Source organism: Marmota monax, unplaced genomic scaffold (genome assembly GCF_021218885.2).
Source record: "Marmota monax isolate L192 unplaced genomic scaffold, Marmota_monax_Labrador192_F-V1.1 WCK01_AAM20220418_F8-fsc00007, whole genome shotgun sequence".
In the NCBI taxonomy this organism is placed as follows: domain Eukaryota; kingdom Metazoa; phylum Chordata; class Mammalia; order Rodentia; family Sciuridae; genus Marmota; species Marmota monax.
Genome location: NW_026692781.1, coordinates 22,065,960 through 22,087,885, shown reverse-complemented (window position 1 = coordinate 22,087,885; position 21,926 = coordinate 22,065,960). Strand labels below are relative to the sequence as shown.

Below are 21,926 nucleotides of genomic sequence, written 5' to 3'. Positions count from 1 at the left end.
GACCTAACTTTCTTCGTCAATACGTACAGAAATTAAATAATGAAAGAATATTTGGGCTGCATATGAAGAGACAATCCACAAATATTGGTAGAGACATTGTTTTAGGAAGAACTCCCACACTCCAAGTGTAAAATGCCACATCAGCTTCAGTGTAGCTGGGTGGTGACTCTCTTTTTCATTTCAGAAGCATGTAGAAAATTAAATGTTTACTATTTTTATAATTATAATTTAGGAATATGTTATAAAAGAAGAAAAGCCTTTTTTTCAATCTATATTCAACTTTCAAAATAGATATTAGCAAAATGAAAGAGGCTAAGAAACATAGACATTATTGAAAATGACATTAATTTAGAACTAATGTTTAAAGACAGTTTATGTGGGTAGGTGTTGAGTTGGGTGAAAGAGAAACATTTTGTTGGGAAAATCTGGTGAAAATGGTAATGGAGCAGACAGAAAAATTTTGAAAATATACAGATTATGTCATGTATTGTAGATAATAATTTGAAAAAAAAACAAGCTATAAAAATAGTATTTCTTTGTTTCCTTACTTAAATATGGAGATTTATGTGCATTCTTATTCTCAGTATGCCTATATTCTATTCACTGACAGGGTCTTCCAGGTCCCTTGGGCCCCCCAGGTCCTGCAGGTCCTACTGGAGAAAAGGTAAGTCACAAACTGTTATTTTGTGCACTTAAAAGCATAAGGGGGAAATAAGGATCTTGTGTAAATAGAAGGGAAACCAGTAGGATAGAGGAATGGAGGAAGAGAGGGAAAGGGGAGGTATGTAAGAGTGAAATTGATCAAGTTATGTTATATATATGTGAAAATATGCCACAGTGAAGCCCACTATTCTGAATAATCATTATGCATCAGTTTTTTAAAATGTCTGAACGCTGGCTCTTTCATAAAATTTTGAGGTAGAAGGTCTCATAGTTGTCACCCACTATCTACCCATTCATGTTGCCCAATATTCTACAATTGTATTATGTTTTACTTTGGACAATAAATGTCTAAAATCTGCTTTTTAGGGTGAACCTGGACCTCGAGGTTTAGTTGGCCCTCCTGGCTCCCGTGGCAATCCTGTAAGTGACAATATTTTGGTGTTTTTTTAGTGTATGTTGAGCAATAAAACAGCTTATCAATTGCTATCTATCTATCAGTCATCTACCATCTACATATGCTTATAGTGATGTCCATGCCTACTGATTTAAGCTATTTATAACTTCCTAATTTTCAACCTTTACTTTTCTAATTAAACTTTAAAAATTTATGAGCTACACAATCTAGTAAGTCTAGGTAGGCAGTTTGTTTACTAAATAAGAAACTTTGAGACTTCTATGTTCAGAATTTTGTTCTATGACCTCTGTCTTTGTATTACCCTTAAGGATCTTCCTCTAGCAATATGTATAATTTCTTTATATATATGCTTCAAAGTACACTGAATTTATACACCCTACTTAAAAATATTGTACTTTTTAAGAATATGTGTGGAGATTCAGTAATCTTTTTCTTCTTTTAGGGTTCACGTGGTGAAAATGGCCCAACTGGGGCTGTTGGTTTTGCTGGACCCCAGGTATAATTTTCAAATATCCTCAATTTATAAGTTGACACTCCTCTGTTTATAGCAATGAGTTAAAATGTCATTGTCATATTTTTGAAAGTATATTGAAGTTCTGGGAAGTATATGGTTTTGTTAACATTGATTCCCATTTTCAATACAGCTTTTCATAAGCTGGCACAAAAATTGAGTTTGTCACATCTGAGTTTGCTTATGTAACTATAATTTTAATAATTTATAGTTTTTTTAAAACTGTCTTCAAAGATCTCATCAGGGTTTTGATTTTTGTCCTGTACTTTAATATTGTAGCCAAAGCTTTATTTCATAATATATAACTAATGTTAGTAGCAATTAATATTAAATATTTTGTCCATAAATCTTATAAATCTGTTGCTCCTTTGTACAATTGCATATAGGGTCCTGATGGGCAGCCTGGAGTAAAAGGTGAACCTGGAGAGCCAGGACAGAAAGGAGATGCTGGATCTCCTGGACCACAAGGGCTAGCAGGATCCCCTGGCCCGCATGTGAGTTAAAACAAAACAAAACAAAACAAAAAAAAAACTTATAACTTGAGTCCAATACTCAATGTTTGGTATGTATATTAAACTAATTGTGCTTTACTGCAGTACTTTTTATTTTCTTTCCAATTTAGGGTCCTAGTGGTGTTCCTGGACTAAAAGGTGGACGAGGAACTCAGGGTCCACCTGTAAGTTATTTTGATATTCTAGGAATTATGTACAGCTAGTTCAGTCATCTAGTACTTGGCCATGTAAAAGTTAGTCTCCATCAGAAACTGTAATAAGTTATTTCATGTATCAGCTAATTTGTAGAGCAAAGGGTATTTGACTAAGATGGAGATCTAGATTAAAATAAATTTTGTAATCTTGGAGACCCAACTGCTTCATGTGTAAACATAAATAATTTATTACCCAAGTAAAGGGATAAATGAATAATGTGAAAGCACTTAATAAAATCTGATATAGAAAATATTTATATGTTTGTTGCCCTACCTATGTAAGTTCAAGATAAATGAAAAGTTGAAAGAAAAAAATGGGGTCCTACCTACCAATTAGTCTATTTCTCAAAAATGTAAAATGCATGAGAAGAAAAAATATATGATTACAACATGGAAGGGAATCTAAAGGCTGCAGTCTTCCTTGAAAAACAGATCTCAGGAAAATATATATAACTAATTAATATTATTTAATAATTGATCATATAATATTATTTCTTAGGGTGCTACAGGATTTCCTGGTTCTGCTGGCAGAGTTGGACCTCCAGGCCCTGCTGTAAGTTAACTTAGTGATTCAAGTCATTGGTAGTTAAGTAATTACATATAGACACTTGATATATTTGAGATATTATTTCTATTTAATTCCTTACTGGCTTGTTTGCTAGTTTAATGCCTCCTACTGCAATAATTCCTACTGGTGTTTCATCAAAATAAATTCATATTTAATAATACAATATTTCTTGGAGGGACTTATTTGTGAGTCATTTTCAGCCCTAAAGTTTCATGATTATTCGAGTACTAAGTACTAATAGTATTATGTACTTATCATCATTTTCTTTAGTTCAGAAGCATCTATGAAACTTTGTAATAAATGTCATTCTGTCACTATAAGATCAGGTTAAACAGAATAAAATATTAAATATTCATAATTAGAACAGAGACTTAAGTTTGAAAACAATTTTTACCAGTCTTTTAATAATGATTCAAAGGGACTTGTCTGCAAATGATATTTAGGTTTTCTCATGGGAAATGAAGGTACAGCTATGTTTTCTTTGTTTTGTTTTATTTAAATATGCTCAGTGATTAACAGGAAAAATGAATCTACAAGGCTCAGCCATCTGCATTTGAGGCAGAGCCCACTGAACCAATCCCTCTTACTGGGCTTCCCTCTGCCCTCCTGGGTGTTCTTTTCTGTATTATACTAGGGAGCTCCAGGACCTGCAGGGCCCATAGGGGAGCCAGGGAAGGAAGGACCTCCAGGTCTTCGAGGGGATCCTGGCTCTCATGGACGAGTGGGAGATCGAGGACCAGCTGGCCCACCCGGTGGCCCAGGAGATAAAGGGGACCCAGGAGAAGATGGGCAGCCTGTAAGTATGGCATCTTTGTTTCAGACCCCCTCCTGTTGAGATATTGCAAATAGAAACCCATAATAATCATGGTCACAAAGAAACTGCTTAAATATTATTCTGGACACATTTAAGTGACATTAAGCTCTGTAGATGTTTAATTTAAAATCCTCTTCTCAAAAAGAAAGTATCTGCATAAATATAAAAAAGTAATGGGCATAGTTTCCAAAAACTAAATCAAAAATTATTTTAATTTAAATTAAATACAGATACATATACACATATTATTGCTCTAATAGCCAACTGCCTCTAAATATGAATGTGTTAGATACCTTTTCTTTACTTTTTAAATTTATTTTTGTCTTTTTAAAAGGAGAAAAAATGTTTTTTGAATAGTTCTCTCTTTTTTTCAATCAATATTCACAGTATTTTTCAAGGTCACTTTCAATTGATGTGCTATTTTCACCTTTAAATAGAGTTGGAGGCTCAGTGTGAATTATAATTTATGACTGCGCTTATATAGGCTGGTTTTGTGAGATAGAATTTTTTTCATACCCAAGTCCTATAAATCTGTAATCACTCTATTGTAAATTTCCTGGATATGGATTTTATTCTGCAGAATTTTTAATTAGAATTTATTCTCAATATTAGGGTCCAGATGGTCCTCCTGGTCCAGCTGGGACAACTGGGCAAAGAGGGATTGTCGGCATGCCTGGGCAACGTGGAGAACGAGGCATGCCCGGCCTGCCCGGCCCAGCGGTGAGTTGCTGCAATCGACAGTATTTCATCTGATGTATGTAATTTAATTTGTGCGGAGAAAATTGATTTTTTTCTTAATGAATAGAGTTAAACCATCTTGAATCAACATAAATTCTGAGTTATCTTAAAAACCAGTTGATCTTAAATGTCAAATGCTTAACTACCTTTCAAAGTCTTTGAAAATGTATTTGTTTAATCCTGGGACTAGAGAAGTAGCCAATAAGGAATTGGACTTTTGGTGACTCTTAAATCTTTCTTCAAAGATTAAAAGAGATCCATGGAGCTAGAGAAGGGGGATAATCTCCCGGTGAGTAGGTAGCATCTTTTTAAATAAACATGCTTAACAAAACATCCATATTTCACAGTAAACTACCAAAGAGAAGAAATAGTTGAGCTGAAGTAATATTAGAGGTGGATGTGAGTGAATTATCAAGAAGGACTCTGAAGACAATCCCCTATTCCCTGGAGGGAGCTTAAGAATCTCATATTATTTGAAATATGGATGAAAATTTGATTCAATATTAGCTTTGAAGAGAGTGAATTTCACCACTGAAAGTTTACAATACTTGAGAAAAAAAGTTAATAATGTTTTTATATGGAATGTGGCTAGAGAAGTGAACTCCCAGGATCTTGGTACTGTGACATATCTGGGTAGAAATCTCAAACCAGTCAATTAGGATTTAAGGGATATCTTATTGTTGTCAGAATTGAACCAAGGATCTGAAAGTAAAATTCCTTGGTAGTGAGACTAAAATACCAGAATACAGTACTATATTGAGCAGACGAGGCAGGAGTGAAATAGAATGAGTTTATGTTACTAGTGATGCAGATTCTATAAGGGCAGCCAGAATTAACTACATGTGATTCAAACACAAAATGCACTCCTAAGCTGGTGGGCAAAGAATGCCTTTTGGTTCCTTTGGTATGTCAGGAGGCATGTGAGAAGTGGGTATGTATCTAGGCATACATTATAGTGATGCAGGTTATATAGGTTAACAGACAATTATTGCTGTAGAAGGAGGGACTATGGCACCATTTCAATAAATGTGGTCTTTATAGGAATTGGAATTCTTCACTGGTTTTAGAGGTTGACATATTTATACAACAATTGCAGGGCACACCAGGAAAAGTAGGACCAACTGGTGCAACAGGAGATAAAGGTCCACCTGGACCTGTGGGACCCCCTGGCTCAAATGGTCCCGTAGGTGAACCTGGACCAGAAGTAAGTGTCACAGTGAACACAGCTCTCCTTTGTTTTCTGGGTGTGATGGGGCAATTGTTTTATTAGAAATTGATTGCACACAGGACCTTAAGGAAGCTTGTCAGTGATGTTATTTGAAGTACTTCCCTACAAAGTTGGCTAAATGATTGGATAAAGAAGAAGGGAACAAAAGCAATGTCTGTACTGACCTTCATCTAGTCTGAAGCTGAGTGTTTTAGTTGATTTAGCTTTTGCCAAATTGTTTTCAAGGTGAAAGGACACAGCTATTCATTTTTCCCCTTGTTATTATTTCATTGTATAATGGGATTGCCAAGTTTTATGGTGATAAGATTAATATAGCTTCTACATCATGTAAAAAGGGCAAAGTAAGTAGAGATCACTCTACTTAAATATCACTATAAAGTGACACAATTGATGTCATGTTCCTTAGGCTCTTTTGAGAGGAAATAAGTTTCAGACAGGCAACTTGAGAAGTTAAAGTTGGAATATCTGTTCAGTACTTTACTGAGTGACTCGCCAGTCACATTTTCTTGAAAGAAATCATCGATAGTTTTTTGAGCTATTTTAAAAAATCAAATAACAAAACTATGGTCCTGACAAAATCAAAATATATAAGGGACAATAAACTAGATGTTTTTAAATGCAGTGTAGCATCAACTAAACAAGTCACTTGATTTTAAAACCTTAAGACTATTATTTGGATAAACTCAAAAAGTAACAAGAAAAATCATTCATTGGTAACACAAATAAACATACAACAGGAAAAATGTTATTGTTTGTTTATTTCAAGGTGTTTGAAAATTTCTTTTCCTTTTTAAAAAAAGAACTAGGCATGGACAATTTTAGATAAAGTAAGACTATGTTAATTTTACAAGCAATTCAAAGTATTAGAGAAAACTGGTAGAAGCCTTTATTTTCTACTGAGATTTCCATAAATGCTGGTTTATAGTTTAAAGAAGAGAAGTATAAGACATGCTGTCATTTTTCTGACAATTAGAATGAGATTTTTTTCACTACTACTAATTGTTTTTTGTGTGTGATTGCTCATAGGGTCCAGCAGGTAACGATGGTACTCCAGGCCGGGATGGTGCTGTTGGAGAACGTGTAAGAACAATTCATTGATTAAAGCAATCAAGACTCATATAAACCTGAAATCCTTTAAATTTTAGTATTACACTAAAAAAAAAAACACCTTTTATTCTCATAACTCCAATGCAGCTGTGATTTTTCTGATAGTAGAAACCTTTTTATAAGGTTATAATTTTGGAAAATCTTGTAAGTGAAGTGACATTTACATACATGGCAAATTAACATGGCATATTTAATTCAAAGCAGGAAAACAAATTACTATCATCTTTGGTGCAACATAAAGACTTTGGGCAAGGAGACATATGGAGTGTTCTAAATATCAAACTGATTCAGTAAAGTATAAAAGCTGAAATAGAGCTGTGTGACATTTAGATTTCTCTACTCACCCCTTAAAGTGAATGACTTATGAGGATATAAGCTTTCTAAGCATTATCTATTACATGATTTATTTTAAAATTAGACATTGGCTGAACTGAAAATCTCCTTGACTTTATCTGAAGCTCAGTCCCTTTTGGAAGTTGCATAGTTGTTTTAGAATATTGGGCTACTGAAAGCAAAAAGCACTCCTTACCCCAAAGTGTGTTATGATATAACACAAGGTGATATGGGGTGATATGATCACCCCAAGGGCTCCTCATTAGCAGAAAGGACTATGGACCCAGGCAGACCTAATATGGAGCCTTGATTCTGAAAGTAATTATCTGTGTGATCTTGAGAAAAATTTCTGCATATTAAATATGATTAATATCTAGTCCATTAGGTACTTTTTTGCTAAATAACACATTTAAAAAACTTGCACAGGGTCAGCACTCAAGAATGTCCTCATGTTGAAAAAATGGGGAAGATAGAGCTATGGGAAACCTTGGGCTGAGACTCCCTTTATCTATCATAACTTCTAGAACTGCGTATTCTCTTCACTTTGGTAGCTTCTCCCTTTGTCAGTACATACATGTAGTATAGTAACCTTTAAAGATCTTACTGCTGTACTTATTAAAATAATTTTGAAAATCTATAAGCCCCTATGTATATTTTAAATTGCTGTCCCCCTCCCCAACCATTTTTAAATCACAAGTTTAAATAGTTGCAGTGGAGATAATTTCTGGTAAATTCTAAATGTAAACTTGCTCTAAATGTATTTCTTTGAAATTTTTGTAGTTTCCAATGTAGCCTCTTCTATTCATTATATGTCTGTTCTTTAACCTAATTGCCAAAGTTTATTTTGGTTGCTAAATTAATCAGTCAAATAAGACTTAATTTCTGTCAGAAAATAAAGTATAGCTCAGTTTTTCAAGTCAAATAATTATATTCACATATGTTCATACCCAAATCATCTCACCTCTGACTTCTAGGAGGCATTATTGGGTGCCTTGTCATAACTGGGTCATCTGGGTATAGTAAGGAGCAGCCTCTTCCTTCCCAAATCCATCTTAGCTTTATTTTCAAATAAACAGTATATTCTGGAAACATCCGTTAGATTGGTGCCAAGAAGTATTCACTCTTTGAAACATTGCACCATAAGTTTGCAGATGGTTTGGTATTTGCTTTTCTTTCATAAAATGGGAGAAGTGTGGCTATTAAAGAGGAAGTGGGAAAGGATGCTCAAAATTCAATTTTCTGAAAGAAGTATGGTGTTGCCAATATGGAAGGTGGTTTCCCTAAAATTTTTCCTATTTTCACATTCTTTGGAAAGAGTATGTATTCAGGTGTCTAGCACTCCAGTTTGAAGACTGCTTGTTCAGAAAAGATGTTAAATTCTGGAAGTGACTCTCCTATACTTCAATAATCTTCTCTTGTGGGAGCAATAGGGCGGAGGTGAAGGGAGAGATGAAAACTGAGAGTGGGTAAAAATAACAAGAAATGTATTCTCTTCAATTTTATTTATTAATTAGTAAATACAAGTATAGTAATAAGTAAAAGTGTTTTAAGAGGCATATATATATATTTTCATATTGTGAAGAGCTCAAACACATAAAATACTATTGTTTTAGAATAAGTGTTCAAAGAATAATACCGTGACTACTCTTATCAGGGTGATCGTGGAGACCCTGGGCCTGCAGGTCTTCCAGGCTCTCAGGGTGCCCCTGGAACTCCTGGTCCTGTTGGTGCTCCAGGAGATGCAGGACAAAGAGGAGATCCGGTAAGAAGGCAGTCAATTTTTCACTGTCAGTTAAGCATTGTATTATAAACTTCATGTATGCACTAAAATAGTCATGCATATGCATTTGGTTCAGGACTCTGAACAAAGAATGATAAGGAGCCAATTATGAATTAATATATATATTAGCCTTAAGATCATTTGATTTCAAATATGGGTTCAAAGATCCTAATACATTGGTTTTAATTATCTGAAAATGCTGTCTGTGATTTATAGGAAATGAAATAAGTATGCCTCAGATTATGAAAGTAATGTCTTTTTGTAATCAACTAAGATATTCTTCACTTAGTGAAGTCAGTTAATAAAATTGCCTTTAAAAGTACTATTGGTGTTGGCACATTCTTACAGATGTTCACCAGACTCAATGGATTAGCCATAAGAGTGTACATATAGACACATACAGGCACTGAACTGTAAACACATGTTTTTTGACATCCTGTGTCTATATATGTATGTTTTAAAATACCGACTTGTGTGATATTTTTCTAGGGTTCTCGGGGTCCTATAGGACCACCAGGTAGAGCTGGAAAACGTGGATTACATGTAAGTCCTCTGTTCTCTTAACAAATGCATGTTTTCTTACACAAAATATGCTTCCAAAGAAGAAGTATGATTTAAGATTCAGAAATGGGAGGGATGGAGAAATGCTATTCAATGGGTACTAAGTTATAGTTGGAAAGAAACAAGAAGTTCTGATGTGCTGTTGAACAGTGGGCTGAATGTAGATAAAATAATGTACTGCACATTTCACAAAATAGAAGAATGGATTTTAAAGTTTTTACCATAAAGAAATATAAGTGTTTGAGGAGATGGATATATTTTTCCTCATTTAGACATTACATCATATGTGCGTGTATCAAAACATCACATTAGTACCTCATTAATAATTGTTTAAATTATCAATGAAGACTAGAATCACAGTTTTCTCCCAGAATAATAGGTACAATAGTGTATTGCTCTCCAAGATGTTCTCAAAATCATATAGGACAGCAAATCTGCAATCTCTTTGTATTCTTGAAAAGCACCATTTAAATATGTTTTATTTTCAACTTTACTGTCTTGGATGGTTTCCAATCTTTATGCTGTTTGCTTTTGGCTGATTTTTAATTATTATTATACAGATGTTCTATTGTTTTATGTTTATACTTATGGTGGTCTAATAGATTATATTTCTTATACTCATACATCAATGTCTATAATCATGAAAAACAATTATATCCATAAAACCATGGTCATATTTTTTATATTATGACTCTCCACTTTGATTTGAGCTTGACTGGCAAAAGATTTCATAGTAGCACTACTTGTCAAATAAATGGTTTTCTAACCAGTGACAGAAACACTATAGCTTTATTTTTTCATGAAAAAATGAATTTTAATTAATTTAAATTGATGTTTTCTGTTATAGTTTATTCTCAACTATGAAATTTTTGGGCAACTTCAAAATAAAAGAACCTTTATAACATTATAAAAACATTCAGACTAATTTTGATGTTCACCTTTACATTGGTATGTAAAATATGTAAAAGCTACTAAAATTGTTTTGATTTTATTATAAAAAGGCTGACAACTAGGTATTCCAAATTAACAACCAAATGCAAAATAAAACCAAAGAAACCAATAAGGGAAAACATTAACCTGAGAACCAGTGGATTTGATGATTCCATCCATCTTCCAAAGGCAGATTAATAGGGTTCCAGTTCTGTTTTAGGAGAACTCTAAAGACAGCAGAAGCTGACTTCATAGTGGGGAACACCATGCCACTTGTCACTTTACTGTGAACCGTTGAACCCTTAGAATTGTTTTTATTTCTTAGAACCTAAAACAACAACTGACTACCTCAAATCAATGAGAGAATTTTCACCTCTTCGGCAGTTGCAGTTCCTTGACAAAATAAGATTCCTCATTTTTCTTTTGTTTTTTAGGACCAGAAATTCAGGATCTGGGTACAGATATTACAGTTAAAAATGAGAATAACATTATTTTTTTTGTATTTTCTTTAGAAAAGGGTAGTTTATTGATGATACTTTGATTTTATTTGCTCAAATATTTACCTCTTTCTCAATATAATCACAGCTGACATTTAGTTTATTTGCATATGCAAATTTCTTTTTCTTTTTTGGGAAGGTGGTGGGTAGCCAGGGACTGAACTCAGGAGCACTCAACCTTTGAGCCACATCCCCAGCCCTATTTTGTATTTTTATTTAAAGACAGGGTCTCACTGAGTTGCTTAGTGCCTTGCTTTTGCTGAGGCTGGCTTTGAACTCACAGTCCTCCTGCCTCAGCCTCCCAAGCCTCTGGGATTACAGGTGTGTGCCACCATGCCTGGCTGGGTATGCAAATTTAATGAACATTTCATTCTTAGAGGTAGCATGGCAAATAAAAAAAAAAGTACTTTGAGGTTTTTTGTTTCAAAGAATCTATTTACAGGGAAATATTTTTGCATTATGATATCTGATAAATAAGTGAAATGTATTTTTTTGAAAATCTTTCAAATAGGTTAGATCAAAGTTAAAAATATCTCATTTAAATATAAATTAATTTTTATGCTTAAGAAAGATAAACATTTAAAAACTGAATCTTTAGGAAAGCATAACTGATCACCTACAATTCTTTGGAAATAATAGACAAAAATCCTATGGCTCTTTAGATAAGTAAATATGTTCATTCATATAAAATACAGTATTAAAAGTTATGGTAAATGCAGTTGTCAAAAGTAAAATTTCCAGATGCAGTTGTGGCTCAGAGTTAGAGCACTTGCTTTTGGCACTTGCTTAGCATGTGTGAGGTACTGGGTTCGGTACTCAGCACCACATTAAAAAAATAAAATAAAGGTATTGTGTCAACCTACAACTAAAATATAAATGTTTTAAAAAAAGTAAAACTGCAGAAAATTGTAGTCTCAAGACATAACATCCATGCCATAACTGTATTTCTAGGGACCTCAAGGACCCCGTGGTGACAAAGGCGATAGTGGAGACCGAGGTGACCGGGGTCAGAAGGGCCACAGAGGCTTTACTGGTCTTCAGGGTCTCCCTGGCCCTCCTGTAAGTTATTCTTTATGTTTATCTGCTGTTAACACAGATGAATTTTTTTAAAATCTCATTTTAATTTCAAAATTACCTATTATACAATGTAATTGTCCACATATAAGCTATAATTGTGTGGGGTAGATATAAAACAAAATGTTACTTGCATCTTTACTCCTATGGATAGTTGTCTTTAATAGCGACCATCTCATGGAAACATTGTAGAGATAGATGACTTAGTAGTTGATACTGCTAAAGTCAATGACAACATATTTTAAAACTGACAATGGCATAATGCAAGATCTAAATATTTGAACAACATTTTCAATTTTATTCCTGTTTAGGGTCCAAATGGTGAACAAGGCAGTGCTGGAATCCCTGGTCCATTTGGCCCAAGAGTAAGTAGCAAAAGTAAATAAGTTGCAGGTACAAATAATAACAACTTTGGTGACATAACACAAATGTTTCAGTTTCATTTTCACGATATTAAAACTGGTGTTGGTTCATGTTCTCTGAAGGTGGCATCAATTATATGAGACAAACCAGCCAGCAATTAATATAAGTAGGAATATCCTCTAATAATATGGACCCACTTTGGAATCTCTGACCTGGGATTTGTAGATATTCATCGACTCATTTTCTTGCTTTATGTTAATTTAAATTTCCATTAAGCTTGCACTCTTTGAGGTGATATAATTGGACCTACTCATGAAGTGGAGACAAATTTTGAAGCTGGATGTATTTTGTCCTTTAAGTAATTATGATAGTATTATGATAGTTCCTTAGAAATGGTTTGTGCGCAGCTAAATTGGAAGCAAATCATAAAATGAAACCAATATTTGAAGCTTTTAGAAAGTCTATGTTCATATTAATGCTTCCTGTAATAAATTATTAATGTAATAATACAATTGACACAATAATTATTTAGGTGAATAGAAAAAGGAGTCTAGAAAAAAAATTAGAAAAATTAATTAACAATGAATCTTACTGTGTCTAAATACATTGTAAATAAATCATGGATAAAATTGAAATAATAGTATAAAATTACTCTGTTTCTACAGGATAAGCACCCCAGATTAATTTATATCTAACCCTCCAACTTTAGTCATTTTCTTATTCTGAATTAATTGAATTCGGAACTAAGTTTATTTGAGATTTGATGAAACAATTGTTGCCAATAAAAGTAGATGATTAGTCTATTAAAGTCTTTACACTGATCTTTTACAATGCATGGATGAAGGAAAATTCATGTCTGATGAAATTGTAAATGCTGAAAAGTGCCAGAAGGTCATTTATCAGTCATTAAGAAAATGCATCTGAGAAATCATTGTAACAGCTCCATCAGCACAGTAGTTCTTGGATTAGAGAGGGGCATTGTAAAAAAAAAAAAAAAAAAATTTTTTTTCCACAGAATCTAAAACAGAGTAATTATTTTCTTTCAGGGTCCTCCAGGCCCAGTTGGTCCTTTAGGCAAAGAAGGAAACCCTGGGCCACTTGGGCCGATCGGACCTCCTGGTGTTCGGGGCAGTGTAGGAGAAGCAGGACCAGAGGTAAAGTCATAGGGGTTTACACACAGGAAATGCTGTTGAGAAAAACAGCTTAGATTCCATCAAATAATGTCTGTGCAGCCTGTTGAACAAGAGACTTAAGGGGGCCCTGAAAACAAAATTTCAAAGCCACACAAGAGCTTGTTTATATAGGTAACTATTTCAAATATTTTAATATAGGTCATTTAGACTATAACCAGGCTTTGACAGAGATAACCAGGCTTTGATTTCATCTGATACTATGAAAGCAAATAGCAAGTTAAGATTATATTTATGTTGCTTTGCTTTAGATTACATATTTTAAGTATCTGTGGGATATAGTTTGTATGTCATGAAAATGCTGGAAAATGAAGTATATGACTGAGATTTTTCTACATTGCAAATGACATTCAGAGAGAATTTTAATTAAAACCTTTCATTAAAAATTCTTATAGTTTTGGTTTGAGGAATTTATATAGTTATAAACTGCATTAGCTAATCTTTAGCTTCTCAGATCTTTGGAAAGCATCTTTGGTCTCCATGTGCAAATGTACTAGTGTGCACATGCGCATGTGTGCATGTAAATTTATGCTTCTCTCCGGGTGTTTCTTTAATCTAATTTACCTTCTCCTCCTTATTTTGTCTTTGCTCCTCAATGGTAATGCCATTAAACCAAATATTTACTATTTGTTGTGTGGGTCAAATAGGCTTATGTTTCCTATGGTCAAGAAAAATGTTTCCTACTAATTTCTTTGCGAATAGAAAACAGTTATATAATTAGAATGCATTGGATTCATGTAGCTCTTGGTTGACTTTATTTTGTGGTTCAGTGGTCTTTGGTAGACAAAAAAAAAAAAAACAAAAACAAAAAAACAAAACCCGAATCTTATTCCCCAAGGTTAGCATAAAGGAATGTATGTACTCATGATGACCTTAGAAAATGTATTTATAAGACCCTTTTGAGAATGAGAGAGCATTGGCACTGGGGCTAACACAACTTGCCTGATGCCACGTAACAAGTGGCAGAGCCATTGTTAGAACTCCAGCCTTCTGATGCCCAGGGCTGTGCTCTATGTGTGGTTTGAACGTGTCTCTTCAGGTTTTTGCCTGTTTCTTTCAAGCTGTTGAGTTTGTCCTTGGGAATTGCTGAAGGAAATGAATACAGAAGACCTTTGTAGTCCCTGCCACATTTTTGTGCTTATCTTCCTTTTAACCCAATAGTTCTCATTTGACAAAAGTATAGGAGAGCTCTTTATGTCTGTAAAAATGCTAGTGAGAACTTTCTTCCATTTTATTAGTACAGAGAATTTTTATGTGCATGGTAATTCACACATATAAAAAGATTTCCTTTGCTTCCCTTTGATTAGAATGTAGGGGAAATTCTCTTGTGGGTGTTTCTTGTGGGTATTTTCTTGGTATTGACATGCACCTTATAGAACCAGCACCCTGTGCCCCTGCAGCTTTTCTTCATCTTCCATCCATAAATGCTTTGAAAAAATTTTAGTTGTATCTTGCTCAAAATAATTTTGAAATGATGTACGTATTTGCATGTTTTCAATATAAATTATATTGTATCTTCAAGATAGACATCAAAGCAAATATTTTGTGCTTTAATCTTTATTTATCTCAGATGCTGACTTGCAGATATGTTTCCTGAAAAACATATCCTTGGAAAGCTATAGCTTAGCAGGCCAGCACCATCTTCTTACAAAAGGGCATGAGTGACAGATCTCCCAGAACTGTCAAATTGGAGTGTCACATCATATCTCTGTGTACCACATCTACATAAAAATAAAAGCATTATATTAAATGTCTTTCTGATTTCTTTTTAATTAGGGTCCTCCTGGTGAGCCTGGTCCACCAGGCCCTCCAGGTCCCCCTGGCCACCTTACAGCTGCCCTGGGTGATATCATGGGTCACTATGATGAGAGCATGCCAGATCCACTTCCTGAGTTTACTGAAGATCAGGCGGCTCCTGATGACAAAAACAAAACTGACCCAGGGGTCCATGCAACCCTGAAGTCACTCAGTAGTCAGATTGAAACCATGCGCAGCCCTGATGGCTCCAAGAAGCACCCAGCCCGGACATGTGATGACTTAAAGCTTTGCCATTCCACAAAACAAAGTGGTAAGTGGACAGTGGCCCTTTTGAGCAAAGGGTGTTGTTTCTGTTGATGTTGCTCTCACGTACATTTAAAAATATTTTATTAATTTTCTAATTAGTGATAGACACAGAGAAAAAGAAATACACATGCCACAGAGCTCTTACAGTTTAGTTGTGGAGAAAGTAAATGACATGCAAAAATTATAGAGCAAGATGATATGCACTATAATAGAGCATATATTCTATAAATGATCTAATTTCACAATAGTTCCATTTCCATCCAGAAGTCCTAAAGAGTGGTAATTTGCAGAGAATAGAAAACATTTCATATCTATGTATCTATCTCTTTATCTATCTATCTAACTACACACACAACACAATACTTGCTGAAGCCAAATTAAACATTTATTTACCTGTATGACCTCTTAGAGTTTTAATATGTCACCATATATTGTTGGATTGTTGAGAGTCAGCTAAAGTTTTGCTTGAATATTGAATTCCTTTCATGTAGTTTAATGTTCTATGAGTCATACTTCTGGAATTTTTTTGCAGGCAGGAATAAGTTATAGTAAGATTGGAAGGCTTTTTTGGAATTTTGAACTATGAACTATGCTTAAACTTTGCCTTATTCTGTTATTTTGATTGTTCTAATAAGATCCGGGGAAGAGAGATCCTGGACCATAGGAATAAGCTGAGAAATATTCAAGAGTTTCAGTTAACTATGAAATGACATTGACAATGGTGTTAAAAATATCATCTTTCCAGAGTAGCCAATTTTGTTATCAAATTATTTATATCCTACCACTCTCCTTTCACTCTATTTAAAACTTGATTTTCATATATTTACAGGCAAATATATGTACATACACACCCATATATGCACAAATACACATTTTTTAATTTATTTGATCATATGTCTAGTATAAAGCACTGTCTTTAGTATGTCCTGTTTCAAAAACCTATTATATATGAGCAGATTGATTTCAAGAATGGCTGATGATTCATAACATTCTATTATAATTCAACTCATTTATTTATTTCATTCATAGTTTAAATAATACACATTACATTCCAATTATAATTTTCTTTAAGACTTTGGCTTTTTGAATTTAACGAGAATACACTTATATAGGCAAAGCCACTTACAATATATCATCTCTTTTTGCTATATTTTCTCTTCTGTAAAATGGGATAACATTTATGTTTTGAGCCTTAGGTACACAGTTGGGCAAAGTGACTTAGAGCAGTGACAAGTATTTGGGAAATCCCCATATATATAACAATTATTTTCTTCTTTAAAGCATAGTCTCTGTTAAAAGAGACCTTCATTGATAATTTCATATTTCTAATTTCTGTGTTAATTATTTTGGAGATTCATAAACATGTTTGAGGTTTTTTTACTTAGCAAATATTTGTCATTTGGAAAACAGGTGAATATTGGATTGATCCCAACCAGGGATCAGCTGAAGATGCAATCAAAGTTTACTGCAATATGGAAACAGGAGAAACATGCATTTCAGCAAATCCATCCAGTATACCTCGTAAAACCTGGTGGGCCAGCAAATCTCCTGACAATAAACCTGTTTGGTATGGTCTAGATATGAATAGAGGATCACAGGTAATTAAATAGTCTATTCAAGATTATATATTTTATCATATTTTTGTGTTTATTTAGAATAATGCTGTTCGCTCTTGACCAGGTTTATTTTAAAGTGACATATTTTCCTTAGTTACAGTTGCAATACCAAGGCATAAACCAAGTTTATAATGAGTCAGCTTGATGTAAATTTTGAATTATAATTTTGCCATTAATGAAATGTAGAGAAGTAGTTGTTTCTAGGATTAGTTACTCTAATTGAGGCAACAGTGACAATGGAATGGACCTGAAGGGATCTTGCCACAGTTGAATGACAGTCTTGAGGAGTCCTGGGTAACTCTTTGCTAGATCTTTTACTGATGTTTGTCCTTATGACCTGACTAAACCTTTTGCAACCTCAGGTTTACCAGCTTATAGTGAGGCTAATAATTCAGATCCCAGAGTGTCCATATGAATATAAGTGTTTAGGATAATGTCTAGAATACACTAAGTGATATATAAATATTAGATAAATATTATAAATATTTATGATATATAAATATTAGATAATCTTTAATAATGAAGTCATGTTGTCAATTTTATAGTATTATTAAATCTTAAAGCATATGTGTAATTATATAAATTTGATGAATATTTTCCTGAGTTCCAATCTACCCTCTGCTCCTTTCGTGGTCTAGTATTCAAACTTTCACCAGGCCTTGATAATTCCATTTTAATATTTCATCCCAGATCTCCTTATGATGGCCAAACTCTGAAATTTTCCTTCAATTTCTGCTCCTAACCTTTCCCCAGAACTCATGTTCAGAATCAACATGATGCATGAACCCTGAGTCTAGCAGGATATGCTAGAATCTACCATTATTTAATAAACAAGAAATTTTAAAACTTAAATATAAACAGTTGAAATGTAATTTAGCTTATATGACGTTATGTAAAAAACTCAAATGGGAGCACTGAAAAGAAAACTTAAAGTAGAAGATGAATAAAAAAGAGCTTGTGGTCAATTATTTTTTGTCTAGAGGAAAAATTTTAAATTCATATTTCCTTCAAGTTTATGATAATTAGGTAGTAAAGATTTTATTCTGATAGCTAATTTCTAATTCTTATTTAATAATAATAACAGTAATGAGTTTTTTTGATAGATGATCAAAGCAGATTTTAAAATAGCTAATCTTTCTCTGGAAAATTATAATTATTGTTGGTTTCATCACCTCTCATTCAGGGTAGTAAGGACAAAGATTATTACTTGTGAATATGTTGGAAATTTCAGGTCATTTTATACGTATAGCTAGAGAGCCATATTATATAATAATTAAAGATTTGCTAAAATCAATTAATCTATCTGTAACACATTAAGAAATTCTTCAGTATTGAATATAAAAGACTTTGTTTCTAGTTTGCATATGGAGACCACCTGTCACCTAATACAGCCATCACTCAAATGACCTTCCTGCGCCTGTTATCGAAAGAAGCTTCCCAGAACATCACTTACCTCTGTAAAAACAGTATAGGATACATGGACGAGCAAGCCAAGAGCCTCAAGAAGGCTGTGGTTCTTAAAGGGGCAAATGATTTAGAAATCAAAGGAGAAGGGAATGTGAGATTCAGATACACAGTTCTTCAAGATACTTGCTCTGTAAGTACTTTTCATCTACACTGATCAAACTTATTTTTTCAAAACATACTATCATAGTACTATAAGTGGGGACAGTTTTGCCTTGTATATAAGCTCAGCAGCATTTTGTATATAGTTACTCTTTAGGATCAACTTGAATGTGTATTAACACATGAAGCATGATGGAAGTGTCAATATAAAATAGTAAAAAAAAAAAAAAAAAAAAAAAAAAAAGAGCTGGAGCCCTAACATTGGATCCAATTCTTTTCAATTCTGTTTGTTTCTTCTGCAAGTCATTTAACTTTCTGAATCTCAGTTCCATGTGTAAAGTTCCTTGATTTTAAAATGTATAGTCAATCACTGATTGTCTCCCTCTGGCATACCTAGATATAAAATAAGGAAGATATTATAAGATAAATTATAATTTTATTTGTGACAAACAAAACCAGTTACTTTTATAATTTATATTGCTGCTATTTGGGAAGCTGCAAAAGATAAAAGGAAATTTACCTAGAAAGAAGTGCTTGTCAGGTGTGCTGGTACCTCACTTGAGGTTACCAGTGCTCTGACATTTAAGTAGTATTCTATAAATGATTGATTTTATGTTATAAAAGTTGCCTGGGGAGGTTTATATCTAACATTCAAAAAAATTGTATCTACTATTAATCCACTGCACCATTTATTTCTAGAAGCGAAACGGAAATGTGGGCAAGACCATCTTTGAATATAGAACGCAGAATGTGGCACGTTTGCCCATCATAGATCTTGCCCCTGTGGATGTTGGCGGCACAGACCAGGAATTTGGCATTGAAATTGGGCCAGTCTGTTTCATGTAACACAAGCCCAGACAGTGACAGTGAGCATCACCATCAATGATCACCACCCCATTCACAAGAACTTTGACTGTTTGAAGTTGATCCTGAGACTCTTGAAGATATGGCTGATCATGCATCAGCACTGTATATATGGTCTTAAGTGCCTGGCCTCCTTATCCTTCAGAATATTTATTTTACTTACAATCATCAAGTTTTAATTGATTTAAAATAATTTTCAATACAAGTTTAGAATTATGATGACCAATGACAATGATCACCTTTTAAAAAAAGTAAACTCATTAAATAAATAAATATCTGTTTTCTTCAATTTATTTCAATGTAATAAAAAGGTTGCTTAGTATTTATGAGGAAATTTTTCTTGGCATGTAGCTTAAAGAGTGGGGTATATAAAACTACAACACATGTTTATTTTGCTTGGCTGCAGTTTGAAAAATTTTTAAGAAATTAGTTCCCTTTTGGGATCCCTTATTCCCAGATCATCAAGAAAAAAAGAATCAATATGTTTAAATCTTTGATTGAAACCCACATGTGTGTCTTGATGTACTATTACTAGTGTTAAAAGAGAAGCTTAAAAAAATACAAGTTTATCACTGTATTAAATGGAATTTTTAAATAACATATTCAGTGCAATTTTAGGAGAAAAAAATAAATTTCTCCCATTTCTCAAATTTTTGCAAAATATGATACATGTAGACTCATTTCCCATTCAATTTTAAAAGTACCTTTCCCTTTTGATGCAATTTATCAATACTGATAGAAATTACACAGATACACTACTTAATACATTTCCTTCTTATTTAAGAAGACATTAAATGTGAAATAACTACACATACAACTTCATAAATACATTTCCAGGACCCACGATTGAGGCTTTTCCACATAAATATAATTTCATCTTCCTGAAGAAAATAATGAAGAAAAAGATATAAAAACCCAGAGTTATGGAGCTGACTCTAATCAAATGTGATGATTGGAATTAAACTATTTGAAATTTGAACTTTCATAGGAAAAAAGATCCAACATTTCTTAGCATGAGCTACCTCATCTCTAGAAGCTGGGATGGACTTAATATTCTTGTTCATATTTTAGATACCAAAAGGTGCTATGCTTCTGTTATTATTCCAAGACTGGAGATAGGCAGGGCTAAAAAATATTATTATTATTTTTTCTTTTAATGATGGTGCTAAAATTCTTTCTATAAAATTCTTTAAAAATCAACATTGTTTCATCAATGCCATTTGTGAAAATGTATCTGTTAGACTTCCCATTTCTGAAAGAAAGAGCATTGTTCTAATGCCTTTTCATTGTTCCTCTGTCATACTGTATCTGGAATGCTTTGTAACATTTGCATGTTTCTTAGATCAGGACATGTAGGTCCCTTGTTTTTTCTTAATTGCATTTGTTGGCTCCATTTTTATTTTATTATTTAAAAATAAATAGCCAGAGTCATCCAAAGGATAAGCCATGCACACAACTGTGGTCATGTATCTCTGCAAAGCATCAAATTAAATGCACGCTTTCATCATGTCAGTCATTTTTTTGTTTTTTTGTTTTTTGGAATTCCTTTCAACACAGTAGATTGATATAATTTCCAATAGTAAATAATAATAATAATAATAATAATAATAATAATAATAATAATAAGGTGTTGTGGTATTCTGCATTTTCTGTTTGTTTGAAAGATACAACAAATATCTTCCATCATGTATGTACTGGCTTATAAATGAAAATCTATCTGTGACATTATCCACAAAGGCAACAGGGCACTAATCATCAATGTTCAGTCCTTATAAAATGCCAGGATACTGTTAGGTAAAAGACAGGGTATGGGGAAAGGAGAGATAGAAAAGGTGGAAGTTAGGGTAATGCCTCATGCCTGCAGCCCACCTAACACTCCCTTAAAAAGGGAAGCTGGTCCACCACAAGGAGAATTCAAGACCCTAAAGGGAAAGTCCCCTATCTTGGGAGGGACTGACCTAAAGTTAAGTTGGTACTAGTTAGCATATCATTAGCTTTGTGGCTTGCTCCCCCACTGTGCATTTGTAGGTAGGTGGGGGAAAGAAACTATGGACTGGCAGTAGAGAAGAAATTTTGTCAAAATCAGCTGTCAATCAAGGTACTAATCAAACCCAGGTCCACCCAGGGAAAAGCACAGCCCAATAAAAGCCAGCTTCACTGTATAGACAGGGTCTTGAGGTACACTTCTTAGTTCAGCCCACTCTGTTCTCTCAGAGTGTTCTTTTGCTTTTAATAAACCTTTGTTTTGCTTGCCAACTTCTTGGGTCTCACTCAATTCTTTGTTCAGGACAAAAACCTAAATTTAGCAGGATCCCCTGGGGACACCTGCTTGGGCATT

The 21,926-nt window shown here is 33.7% G+C and overlaps 1 protein-coding gene across 1 annotated transcript in view; it reads left to right on the top strand.

The window, feature by feature from the left end:
- Positions 1 to 19,861, top strand: part of Col5a2 (collagen type V alpha 2 chain) — a 133,281-nt gene extending 113,420 nt beyond the window's left edge. The window contains exons 36-54 of the mRNA XM_046447418.2: positions 611 to 664; positions 1,030 to 1,083; positions 1,521 to 1,574; positions 1,976 to 2,083; positions 2,212 to 2,265; positions 2,795 to 2,848; positions 3,498 to 3,659; positions 4,290 to 4,397; positions 5,512 to 5,619; positions 6,670 to 6,723; positions 8,738 to 8,845; positions 9,353 to 9,406; positions 11,803 to 11,910; positions 12,237 to 12,290; positions 13,335 to 13,442; positions 15,255 to 15,546; positions 16,953 to 17,140; positions 18,516 to 18,755; positions 19,424 to 19,861. Coding sequence (XP_046303374.1) covers positions 611 to 664; positions 1,030 to 1,083; positions 1,521 to 1,574; positions 1,976 to 2,083; positions 2,212 to 2,265; positions 2,795 to 2,848; positions 3,498 to 3,659; positions 4,290 to 4,397; positions 5,512 to 5,619; positions 6,670 to 6,723; positions 8,738 to 8,845; positions 9,353 to 9,406; positions 11,803 to 11,910; positions 12,237 to 12,290; positions 13,335 to 13,442; positions 15,255 to 15,546; positions 16,953 to 17,140; positions 18,516 to 18,755; positions 19,424 to 19,570 — 2,109 coding nt within the window. The 3' untranslated portion in view covers positions 19,571 to 19,861. The remainder of the gene's footprint in view (positions 1 to 610; positions 665 to 1,029; positions 1,084 to 1,520; positions 1,575 to 1,975; positions 2,084 to 2,211; positions 2,266 to 2,794; positions 2,849 to 3,497; positions 3,660 to 4,289; positions 4,398 to 5,511; positions 5,620 to 6,669; positions 6,724 to 8,737; positions 8,846 to 9,352; positions 9,407 to 11,802; positions 11,911 to 12,236; positions 12,291 to 13,334; positions 13,443 to 15,254; positions 15,547 to 16,952; positions 17,141 to 18,515; positions 18,756 to 19,423) is intronic.
- Positions 19,862 to 21,926: the final 2,065 nt, after the last annotated feature.